This window comes from Colias eurytheme, chromosome 10, assembly GCF_061535395.1.
Source record: "Colias eurytheme isolate Ceu_HAF_F1 chromosome 10, ilColEury1 Martin Lab GWU primary, whole genome shotgun sequence".
Taxonomy (NCBI): Eukaryota; Metazoa; Arthropoda; class Insecta; order Lepidoptera; family Pieridae; genus Colias; species Colias eurytheme.
In genome coordinates this window covers 9,474,089-9,487,107 of record NC_142989.1, presented here as the reverse complement: position 1 = coordinate 9,487,107, position 13,019 = coordinate 9,474,089, and the positions used below count along the sequence as shown (strand labels likewise).

The following is a 13,019-nucleotide window of genomic DNA, read 5'->3' as shown; positions in this document are numbered from 1 at the left end:
TTTCAAAATGGCTGGCTATATTAATTCTTTACCAATTAATTAAAATTAAGATATCTACAGATTGCATACAAATATAAAAAGTAAAATGTATAAAAAATTTTTTTGTAATGAATTGCTGAAATCAAGCTGAAATGAACCGAAGAGAAATGCTACAACGTTTATTCGTTATCTAGAGAAGTAAAAAAACATGAGGTTCATTTATAATCAATTTTGATCATTTATATTTTCATTTGCGGTTAACCGTCACGCATGCTATTTGTAGATAAATTGATTATAATGGAAGAAAACATCCGTTCTTGTACTGCAACAATTTTCTTCGTTCAAGATAGAAGAAAGGGTGCACGCAATGCGTAAGAACATGACGTCTTATTATTATTTTCAAAGACATTGCAAGAAATTATGTATTTTATTACCGTTTGTTTTGCTTGACTCAATTTTAAACATGATTTTATAAACTTTACTTGGATGTTTGTATGAGACTCGATTTTGACCCACTTTAAATGGACAGATTAAATTCAAACTTTGTACACTTAACAAGATCGGTGACAATACATTAATTTCATGTTTTTTTTGTATACTATATAAAAATTTATCGTCTCTCTAAATGACTACAAAGTAATTTTATTTTGGTTTATCGTGATATAATTTTGTAAACATCAATCGGCAGGATGTAAATTTCTATATTACGTATTATTTACCTAATTAGTCGTGCAATTTAAATATTGCAACTGGTTTAAGACGTTAATAGTGAAAGTCTATTAATATTTCTAATTGCAAGTGGAAAATATAATTAGCCACATAGGCTAAGAAAAATAAGACATTCGACTTTAATATTATTAGATTAGTAGATAATTCCGCCTTTCAGTTTTAAATATCTAATCTATAGGGACACCTCGCGCTTTTTACTAGGTAAGTACTTACTTCTTACTTCAAGGGCGCAACGACCCAAAGCGGATCTTTGGCCTCCCACACCAAAAGTTTCCAGGTTACGTGCGATAGAGCCCTTGTGTTAGGGGTCTCGCGCTTTTTGGATTATTTTCAATTATTGAATGCTATAAATGGAAATTAAAAAATACGATGTTATCTCACCTTTTCTTCATAATAATTATCTACATAGACTCCAGTTCTGTACGCCTTCGTCTTAGACGGTAGCGTCACGGGTCGCTGGTGTCGGAAGGAACTCGTGGGAACGCGGGAGCAGACGCCCTTTTACATGTATTTACTATTTACCATATAATAATTTGTAATCACTAGAGCGGTGGTATGACTATGAAATTGTACAATTACCTTATTCGTAGATTTGCAATTATGTTGCATTTTCATTCTAAACAATTGACGTATCAGTTTTGTTGCATTATTTTGTTGTTTATGATTTTTGAGATTTACGATTATTTGTTACATATCTCAAATCTCAATACATTCATAGTATGGTTTAAGACGAGCAGAATCTTAGAATCTAGGTAACTTAGAATACTATTTTCACTATATGATAAAAATAAAATGATCCACTTGTTACAAGATAATCAATTCGGTCTATAACTTTTATTCCATTATTCAATTTAAGTGAGGGCGACACCAAATTAATGTCTTATTCGTAATTTATTGTATGCAGGTGTGTTCGGGGTGGGAAATATGTCTTATACTTCGATGGCTCTATGCAGTGGAAGGGGATCATTTCCGACATTTGTATTAATTTTCTAATTTTACTATTATGTGTACTTTCTCACGGACAGTCAGAAGGTAATTAAAGTTGTATTCAAGTTCAGTGGGTCGGTGTATTCATTGTTTTAGTATGAATTATTATCGTCGCTACTAAATACATAGTAGGATTATTATTAAACATTTACTTTCATGTGTTATTTTGTAGGATTATAGATAATATAAAAGTTAAATCTTTTTTTAGGAATATATAGTAAGAAAGAATGTTAATTAATGATAGATACCAATTGCTTAGCAGTAGCAGTAGGTAATGTCTTCAAGTGGCAAAAAAGTTTTTAAAAGAAATATTTCTGGGAATAAACCTTCACGTTGTAATACTTCAAATATAGGTAGAGAAAATAAACACAAATATATTCAGGATATAGTATTTATGTAGGTATTGCAGTTGTTTAAACGTTAAAGTTTAACAAACACACATACATTCGTGTTAGATTGAAATGGAATAGATATAGTGCTTTTATGAATAGAGAACTAGCTTATTTAAGAGAAGCCCCACGACTTCAGCTCATTAGCATTCTGACATGCTACGGTATAAAAATACTTACATATACTATAGGATTTAGGTACGCTAACCTTATTTCAATACAAGTAATATATAGAGCTATATGTAAATAATAGCAGGGTATATACTCCCTGGTATTTGTTACTCGTTGGTCGTTATTTTATAAAACCTGAAATTTTTTGGCTTCCTTTTCAATTTCAAGGAAATTTTTAAATAGATACCTAAGTTTTTTACTATTTATCGAATGCAAGAAATATTAAAAAAAATTGTATTGAACCTGATTAATATATTATATTTTGAACGTATTATAATCCTTAAACCGATTCGCTTTTATTTTTATTATCGTTTATTGTATATACCTAATTATCTCTCTCCCTCTAATATTTAGTTTGGTTTCTATAACACTTTTAAAATCAAGCTTATAAGAGGTCCAAATAATTTTCAACATTCCTACTTCCTCACCGTTCACACGAATGCAGCGCCTAAAATTTAATAACGGTCATATTATTTGTACATTAAAATATTTTAAATTATGGGAAGTTGGACATTATTGAAGAAACATGTATTTGCTAGCGTGTTTGTTTCTATAATAATAGTATTTACTCACCATAGATAGAATTTCAAAGCGAATACTTTATATATATTTAAAAAATGTAGAGTCTAATGTTGTTAGGAAGAATATAAACTGATTACATTTGTAGCATTTTTTAGTTTTGTTCTATATAAAGAATAGTCATTAGATATATGTATGTAACAGGACAAAATAGTTTTAATAGTTATCAAAATATGTACTTAATCTAAATGTAAAATAATCTAATGGAATTTACACGGCAATCCTTGTTGTTTTCTTCACAATATTAGAGTAATGAGTGCACTTGTTTGTCTGATTTAATGAAAACAAGAAGTAAATGTTGCATAACACAAAAGTGACGTTCAAAATCGCACTAAACGTTCTAAATAGACCACAGACCATAGAGTGGCCAGTGAATTGTAACCGAGTGCATGACCCGTGATGATGAGTCACCCATCCTGACCTCAAAGGATTTGAGACTGTGACTAACTTGAGAAAAAACCCCATTGTTACATGAAATGCACGGTAACTTTTATATAACGAAGTGTTGAAGGCTTTGTTACCGTTTAGAATATTGCTCTATATAGTCTATGGTCTCTTTAGTGCATTTTTAAATACAAGTGTTTATAATCCGATAGTTGTGTCATGTGTGAAAATTGAAGTGGAGATGGTTTTTGTTGCGTTATTGTTTTTTTGGTCTTTTCGATTTTTCATACAAATACACCAGACCAAGTTTAAATGAATGTAGAATTAAATAAAGTGAAATATGTAATAGGCTAGTAGTAAAGTAATTTTTATTAGGAAACCGCGTAGGCTAGCTTTATCTTACCCTGTAGACCAAGTCATATTATGTAATATATGTATATTTGTCTGGTAGAAATCGCTCATGAGCGATAAGACCGACTACTGTACCTTAACCTCTTGTGCTGATTTTTATTGTCCTTCTGTCAACCTGTGTGTACAATAAAGTGTTTTTATTATTATTTATTATTATATGTTTTCTTAATGAGATATAATTTATTTGAATGATATTATAATTTTGGCATTTGAATAAAATCTATAAGTCCTCAGAAATAATCGTAGGTGCTACGAAAAACCACGAAATTGTATGTTAGTTAATAAAAAATAAATTGACATGCACTTTAACCTCCATTCTAACAATCGATTTTAATGTTTATCACAAGACAATAAGATCCATTTTAGAAGTTTCAAACTTTATTGACTATTTGTTCTCACACGTCCTACACCGTTTTTACGACGCCTAATTTTGAAAAGTTCAAATGGCTTTAGTTTTATGGCTATAAATTATTCATTTATGGGTTCTGTATTTCACAAGTGCGAATGTGTGAAATATTCAACGAAACCCTTTACGAGCTTTAATGACGTCAACTTTGGGATTGAAAAGTTTCGCTTTTTAAGTAGGTAATAATATGTGTCCCACAAAATAAGTGTCCCTTTTCACCATGAAAAGGGACATTTATTTTGTGTCGTCGATGCTTATTTTAATGGTTAAGTATATCTTTGTATTTTGCTGGGTACCTACACGAAATTATCTTATTGTTTAATAAAATGAAAAATAACTCTTTTATCATGTAAATAGTATTTAACTATAAGAAATCAAACTTTTTTGACAAGATCTTCTAATAATGTAAGTTTATTGCACGTTATAAAAAAAAATTCGCTTCACTGAAATCTGTACTTACGTTCTTTCTCTCCTTAGCTTCGTAATATTGAGGCATGAATTGTAATAGCGTAACTTTAATCTGATAATCTTGGCGAGGTGTGGGAAACGCATCGATGCAAGACGGCCAAGTAGAACGATCTAATAAAGACGGTGTAAGGTTGATTCATATTTGGATGTACGATTTGCTTTCTATATAATATTAACATACATATATGAAAATTAAGCATCGAAGAAAGGTTGTAAAATTGAAAAGCTCGTTTTGGCAATTCTACCCGCGGTATATTAAGAAGAGCTGGAACGTCAACACATTTACATATTGCACATGTTAGGCCGGGAGATACTGACACAAAATTTCGGGTCATTTGTAACAGGATGGCTGTCTAGAGGGGTCTTAGTACGCAATGACAAAAAGAAAAATGATGGTCAGAACGCTGGTACCGGTGGACTAGTCGCGTGGGCGTTAGTCACACTCGTCGGATAAATAGCGAAAGTCCAACGATTTGTAACACAAAAATTTTAGAATTTACCGATAGCCCTTAAAAAAGATGTAGGCGGTAGTGTCATGCCATACTTTTACGATGTGACTTACAGTCCGCCATACCGACGTGAATGCGTTGATTTAAAAAAAAACAATTCAACCATTTGTACCGGGCTCACTTTTGCACAGGTAACCATCGTCGTGCAGCCATTTACTAAAATCGCCATGCCATACTTTTCGGACGATTCCAAATGGTCGCCATACCGCGGAAAATCTGCGAATTTTTGAATTTTTTTTTCTCGCCAAACGATTTGTACCACCCTACATTTTTTTTCAACAACTCCTGAATGATTATAAATAGAAGTGTGATAATGCCATACCTGTGGGAGGTGGCGAATGTGTATAAGATTTTTTTCTTATTGTAAGATTTTATTCGTAGTTTGAACGATTTGTAGCAGTATGGCACTAATTTTTCCCTCTATTAAAAGTATGGCAAATATAATAATGGTCACGTTGCATCATATACTTTCCAAAAATGCCGTACTGGTACAAATCGCCAATTCTTTTCATTTTTTTTTACGTTTTGGCTTAAGTCTTACAATCATCCGCCCCATGTTTGCAATCTGCGATATTTTTTTCTAGGTAGAATTGTATACAAACAAACAGAATATAATGATCCCATACTGTAAAAAAATATTGTACGTATTGTACAGTCGTATTTTTGAAACGTGACGAATAAATTAATTTTCAAGTATGGCAGCACTTTTTCCCCCTACTAGAAGTATGGCAAATATAATAATGGTCACATTTTATCAAATACTCTCCAAAAATCCAAATGCAATACTGGTACAAATTGTTTGGCGAAAAAAATTTTTTTTTTTGCAGATTTTCGGCGGTATGGTGGCCATTTGGAATCGTCCGAAAAGTATGGCATGGCGATTTTCGTAAATGTCTGCACGATGATGATTACCTGTGCAAAAAATAGCCTGGTACAAATGTTTGAATTGTTTTTTTTTAATCAACGCATCGCGTCGGTATGGGGGGCTGTAAGTTACACCGGAAAAGTATGGCATGACACTACCGCCTACATCTTTTTTATGGGCTATCGGTGAATTCTAAAATTTTTGTGTTACAAATCGTTTGACTTTCGCTATTTATCCGACGAGTTCGACTAACGCCCACGCGACTAGTCCACCAGTACCAGCGTTCTGAGTTCTGACCATCATTTTTCTTTTAGTCATTGCGTAATAAGACCTCTGTATAACCGCCATTCTGTTACAAATGACCCAAAATTTTGTGTCAGTATCTCCCGGCCTATGTATGTGTCATATTTAGCAATTGTTTATAAATACAGGGTGATGTAATTGGTGTAGTACGAATATCTAAAAATCTATGAAGAATTTTGTGATACAGTAAATGGAAGAATTATAGACTATTTTACAGTATTTAATAAAATCATTTAATTTTTTGTTCATTTTCATTAGAAAATATGTCAATTTTTCTCACTAAGGTGGAAATTTGGATGATAAGGATCTTGTTAGAAAAATATAAATTTTGACTAAAATCGGTATTTTTTTTTTCAAAAATCAAATTACTAATTAATCAGAGTTATCACATTATTAAAAAAACGCCCGTTATTTAAATCATTATCAAAACAACCATCCGTGTGTTGGGGGTAAGCGCACGTGTTATTTGTATTGTTTTTATGACCTGAAATTTAATTATTATTTGATAATTGAATGATTACTAATATGTACTTTTATCCAATTGATTATTATTAGAATAAATAATTAACTTCATCAATTGATTTACTTTTAAATTATAATTTTACAGGTAAATTATGAGAGCTTTCATAAGTATGTAATTATATTTGCATATATTTATCTACAACGCACCCATTTTACAATTCAAGTCTAAAATGAAACTAGAGTCGCATTTATTTTTGAACATACTGTAAGTGAAATTGCATAAGTGTGAGTACTGTGAACATGCCAGCTTTCCTTAATTGACCGATATGGGTACAGTAAATTCGCGGTTAAAATTTTTATCAATTTTGTTAAGCTTTGTACATTGCTTTGTTGATGTTTTGTTAGAATGTATTGAACATATTCAAAATAATAACATATTCGGTTATTAGAGTAATATAATTATTTTTGCATTGCATCTACTTCTGCTCAAAATTTTGTATGCGTAATGCGAACCTACTATCTAGTCTTCTTTAAAATACGAAATAACCACAGACCATTCTAATTACTTCTCATGCTTTACATGTATCACAGAAAGTGTACTTGTCGTAAATAGACAGACAACTTCAACAACAATACTAGAAAAGGGCACAATCAATTGTATCTATATATTTATGGTATCGAGAGGAGTGTGGGATCGTGGTCGCCTAACGCTTCCCGTCTTACGATTTTTATATTGTGGTTACTTTAGTACTAAACCTATGTGAAAATGTTCTTACGAAATGCTTGGTGTTTGGTAATAATTGATTTTATTGTTTTCGGTTATGGTGAAAAAATAAACATATTATACTTAAGGTATCTGAAACATAATGGTCATATCGAACGTTATTAGATTTAATTTACTAATTGTTTTACCTTAATCGACAAATCATATAATTTGACTGACCGGTTGGCTTGGTTGGTAGTGGCCCTGCCTTCCAAGCCGGAGGTCGTGGGTTCGATTCCCACCCGGGGCAAATATTTGTGTGATGAACATAGATGTTTGCTCTGTGTCTGGGTGTTAATTATCTATATAAGTATTTATTTAAAAATTATGTATGTATGTTTATCAGCCATCTGGTTTCCATAACACAAGCGAAAGCTTAGTATGGGATCAGATTGTGCCGTGTGTGAAAATTGTCTTGAAAGTTATTTATTTATATATTGAATCTTTTAACAAAGAAATACTCTTACTCTTAGCCACAGATAAGATATAAAATTACATAGTAGAAATGTAGTAGTAAGCTAGCTATTGAAAAACATCATTAGAATAAGTTCAGCGCCTGCCCTATGATGCTGTCTCACGGAAAAAACAGTTACAAACTAATTAAAGAAGTGATATGCAAATGCTTCGTGCAATTAAAACCTATCGTTGGTAGCTTGTTTATTAAGTGTGTGAACGTATAAATAACGAAAGTGTCCTCTTTTTATATATATTTTGATTTATAAACTAACACTTTGGTTTTGATCGATTGATTTATGGAAAAAAGTGCATTCGTACGGTCTTCTACAAAAACCGACATATTTCATTTATTTTATTTTATCCCGTTATATAAAACCTGAGGGTCCCGTTGGTATCCATGGATGGGTTGCGTCTTCCGAGATGCAAGTGAGCATCGTGAGAAATATAGGCCAGTCGCGCATCGTAGAATTCCTTCCGGGTTATGACTTCCTATTTAATAATACAATTCAATTACACGGAAAATTATGAAATGTCTGTATTCTAAATATAGAATTGAAACAAAATGTTAATACTGTTGGTTATGATTAATGAATATTTTCTCGGTACTTTTATAGCGGTGCTAGAAAAATCGAAGTATTCGCAATTTAAAATGTAAACTTTCTTACTTAATACTTAAAAACAATAAACAGTAAACACATGCCTATGTATTTATTAATGCTAATTTTCACTAACGCATCCGATCATTCACTTCTAAAATGCTATGGTTCAATAAAGAGTACCCATAAATTATTGTTCGCGTGTTAGATAATCATTTATTTCAGTTTTTATCAAATGTCTAGACTGGATTTCGCAGTTTATGTTTTATGTGCATTTGTAACCCATCGTTACGTGTGCGAGAGACATATATTATTAACTGATTTAATTGATTATAAACACGTAGAAATGTTTACAGAATTCATTATTGAATTGAGTGCCTTCATTCTGATGGGGATCTAATATACGTATATTCTATAGGTACTATATAATATAGCTTCCATTTTATTGTAAGAATTATTTCACTCGCATTGCTTGATTGATGATTTTGCAGTCTTTCCTAGAAGTTGCAGTCGTAGTTAATAAGTAGGTATATTTCTCTCTACTAAGTATTGGTCTATACTCTATAAACATATTTCCTAATACTTTACCATGCAATAAGCAAAAGCCGTTTCCTGTATGAAATGTAATTAAGATTTTTAGTTAACAAGTGAATGACGATAACAGTTGTGAAATAAACGTGGGAATATTGCTGTCTCTGATCATGTCAAAGTTAAACAGAAGTTGTTATAGGAAGAGAACAATGGATGGAGCCTTATTCAGGATGTTTACTAAAACAAAATTCCACTATGTCGTTGAATGATGAACACTATAAGGGAAGAAATTATTCCTAATAAATGTATCTATTTAATATTACTATTGACTTACAGATAGGATTAGTCCAATCTGTATTTTAGGTCCATAATAATGTAATGTGATCATGTGTGTAAAATTTTGCGCCTGTAAATTTTGTTTAGCTGGAAACGTTGAAAAGGAAAAGTTGAAGTGAGTTGAGTGAAAACGTTGCGTTAAAAATTCGTAGGCGTTATTATTTCAACATCTTTAAAAACTTTGTATGAATATACAATGTTACATACAGATACAATATTTACATTCAAGTTTATTTGCATACTATTATGTCTGGCTTCCTTGTTCTGCTTCTGCGATATTAATCTCATACATAGGTAAAAATATGAACTCTATACATCTCTATACCGAATAAATAAATATCTATCTATTATTTTATATCAATTTTAGGGACTTTAAAAATATATCGATAATTAGCTATATTTGAATCAAGACTAAATTTACATCACATTTTAATTGCGTTTCATTATTTGAATTCAATTAGTTGCAATAGGCTTTTCTAAAAATAAAATAGTTACAAAAACTAATTCAGTTTCTGCGCTGTCATAGAGATATCTTCCAATCAATTTTCTTCAAACTATAGAACCTACAAACAGCAGCCTGTTTCACTTGAATATATGAAAAGATATCAAACTTAATTAAAAAAAGTTTGGTTGTTGACATGTAGGTACATAAACGTGGATCAGACAAGATCACATGAGGAGACTTTCTAACGGGTCTATTCGGGCCCAACTTACACTATTTATCCCAAAAACTGGTTTGGTTTTACTATTGCTTACTATAATTTAAACATGAAAGTATGATAATCAAAACTCTACCTTAAAAACTGGTAATACCTTATTTTTCGTTGGTTGTTCCTTGGTGGTACCTTTCAGTTGGCGGGAAAGAAATTAAAACTGGTTTCCACGTACGTGTTTGTTTGGATAGTGGCTTGACCAATATAGTAGGCCTAGTAAATTTAAATAGAGACTATGTTGATGTCCCTTTTGATGTTAATAGACTAATAAGAAAAGCAGTTTAACTACTTAAAAAACTGTTATAACTACACTTTATGTTATATTTCAGTGAATAAAGAATATGTTTTGTTATCTTTTAGCAAGAATGTCTGCGATTTTATCTAGTTTTATGCATTCATAGTTCATAGCAGTTATTACTGAGTTGCCTGAATTTTATTTCGGAGTTGTTTGTATAAATTAACTAACGAATACAATATTTGTAGAGCAAGGGCAATATATTTTTATCTCGTGTTCTCAAAACCGACGAAGGTTCTTGATTAGTAGCGTCGTTTATTTTAATGTATTATAGAAAGAATTCATTAAATTCGAAGCCTATATCCAAAAAGCCTTTTATATATTTTTTTAATCTTTATTATATCAGTTAAATATTTCTTATTATACTAAGAGTATGTAATGTTTCCCTGTATGCATTTTTTATTTATGTTCTTTTATGTAAAATACGTCGATAAGTTTACTTTACAATCGCCTTTACTATTTGGCTTTTTTGCCTAACTATATTTAACAAGGAAACAAAAATATCTTTATTAATAAAATAAATGTAAGATAATAACTTATAGAACAGATATATAGGCGTAAATCATTTTAAATATGAATTAATTCAACAAAAGCTATCACGAAATCGCAAGGTGCAATATAAACTTGATATCTTTTTTACCATCTTTTCGCCTGCAAAGCCAGGATCTCCCCTCGCAAGATCACCGACAAAAGTTTTTATTCACCACCTGCTATAAAGGTACAAAAAATGTTTTAGTTGTATTTTTTCTTTGCATACAAGGATGTGCCTTATCAATACTATTGAGTTCAATTCGTCGTCATTGTTTGTTAACAATGACGAATTTTACACAGAAAAAGAAATCCCACACTACCTATTTACCTGTACCTATTCATATATGGTACATTTTAATTGATAATTTTATATTATATGCTGTAGTTTAATTGCTACATGGTGTCTTAAATAATATTTATGAATAATATATTTAGAATAGTTTGTAGATCACGTCTACATATAAGGAGAGATTACGAGTCCAAACATCATTTATAGCCAGTATATTTTTGTTTTACATTGATGCTACGAAACAACTTCGCGCCCAATCTTTATCCCATGGGCGCAGCCATGGGCTTACACAAAATGGCCGCTCAAAAGCCTTCGAAGTTCGACCGCATTCGAACCATGGAAAACATTAGTTCGATATTCCGCCGCGCGGCGCTAGCGTCGCGACAGCGTACGCGCATCACACTCCCACGTAGATCCACTTTGTAAACACGGCTATAGTGCGCTTTCCCAGAAATATATGGATTTTTCATCAACATGTTAGTGTTGTGACTTAATGAGTGGTGATAAGGATTCATAATGACAAAGGCGAAAGTGAATCGGAACAGTGCTCTCTATCATAGCGCGAAGGTATGTTTTTAATTGTTTTTTAATGATTAATGAACGATTCATGAATGAAAAAATCTTATTTAGAAGTAATTAAGCTATCGAATAAAAACAGAGATAATCAATTTACAATTTATTTCAAAATAATCTCAAAATAGGAAAAATATTTAGCGGAAAACAAAGATTGAATTGCCCTAACAAGCCTTAATGTTATGAAATTACTACTTTAAAGCAGTTACTGTTATAATTGTATATAGAGCAAGTATTCAAAACTTTTTTTAAAAGTAAATTTAAAATATAGCGTTGGCTAGTTTGGCTCGGACTGAACCGGTCCTCGAAGGCTTTTGAATCCAGATTTTCTTCCCCTCCCGAACCTTCCTGGCTTTTGTTCCATTTGAAATAACGAAACTACCTTGCTCTTTATATACTAAATATAAATTTTCAATATTATATAATGGTAATAACAGTTGAAGCCATAAGTCACATAATAAGGCTCTACAAAAGAAAATATACCACATAAACACTATTTAACTTAACTTCATCTTTACTATTTATTATGTATACTTGTTAATTAACTATATTTTAAGACTATCCACAGAATAAAATATAAATTCAGTTAAATTTCACAAAAAATGCAGTCTACTCCAACTCTCCTAAAAAGGGTCATCATGCGATCAAAAGACATCAACGATCAAGGAAAGAGAGGACACTACATTTTCAATGCGTAAAACAGAGACGGATGTAAATGAATAATAATATTTTGCTGTAGTTGTTTGTGTGTAATTGTAGACCGGGATTTCGAACACAGGTACATGGTCAGGTAGCCACGGTTGGCCGGTCCCCCCAATTATAGGGATGCGTTGTAGGGAGCTTTTGTGAAGGCTCTTTAAGTTTAGGGCTCGTTTCGGGTAGTGGACCCCAATGATGCGTAAATCTTTATAGGTTAAAGACGATTTATTAGGCTGTTTTTGATTACAGCAAATTCGTTTATCGAAAAATTTGGGGCTTTTTGGTAGCATTAAAACTTGTAGGTATTATGGCAGTGTTTGCATAATTCATACAAAAATAGCTCAATCTATAAAAAATTGCAGACCTGAAGGATATAACAGCTATAAAGCTATTATATATATGCCATATATGATGTACAAATACTCCATCTCAATTAGACCTTGTGTAAACGCAATAGACATCTTCACATCAAGCAATATCCGGCATGAGATTTATAATATTCCCAGGATTATATAAGATTTCTAGTAACAGTGTCATATGTACGTAATGATTACACGAAGCGTAATTAATCGTTAACGTACACGGTTAGACTTCC

The 13,019-nt window shown here is 31.6% G+C and overlaps 1 protein-coding gene across 2 annotated transcripts in view; it reads left to right on the top strand.

The window, feature by feature from the left end:
* Positions 1–13,019, top strand: part of ec (ubiquitin specific peptidase echinus) — a 73,573-nt gene that overhangs the window by 19,853 nt on the left and 40,701 nt on the right. Inside the window, exon 1 of one of the 2 annotated variants that reach the window (XM_090106087.1) lies at positions 11,543–11,719. The exons of the other annotated variant lie outside the window; for it this stretch is intronic. Coding sequence (XP_089962213.1) covers positions 11,669–11,719 — 51 coding nt within the window. The 5' untranslated portion in view covers positions 11,543–11,668. Of the gene's footprint in view, positions 1–11,542; positions 11,720–13,019 lie in introns of those variants that run through there. 2 annotated transcript variants of the gene reach the window in all.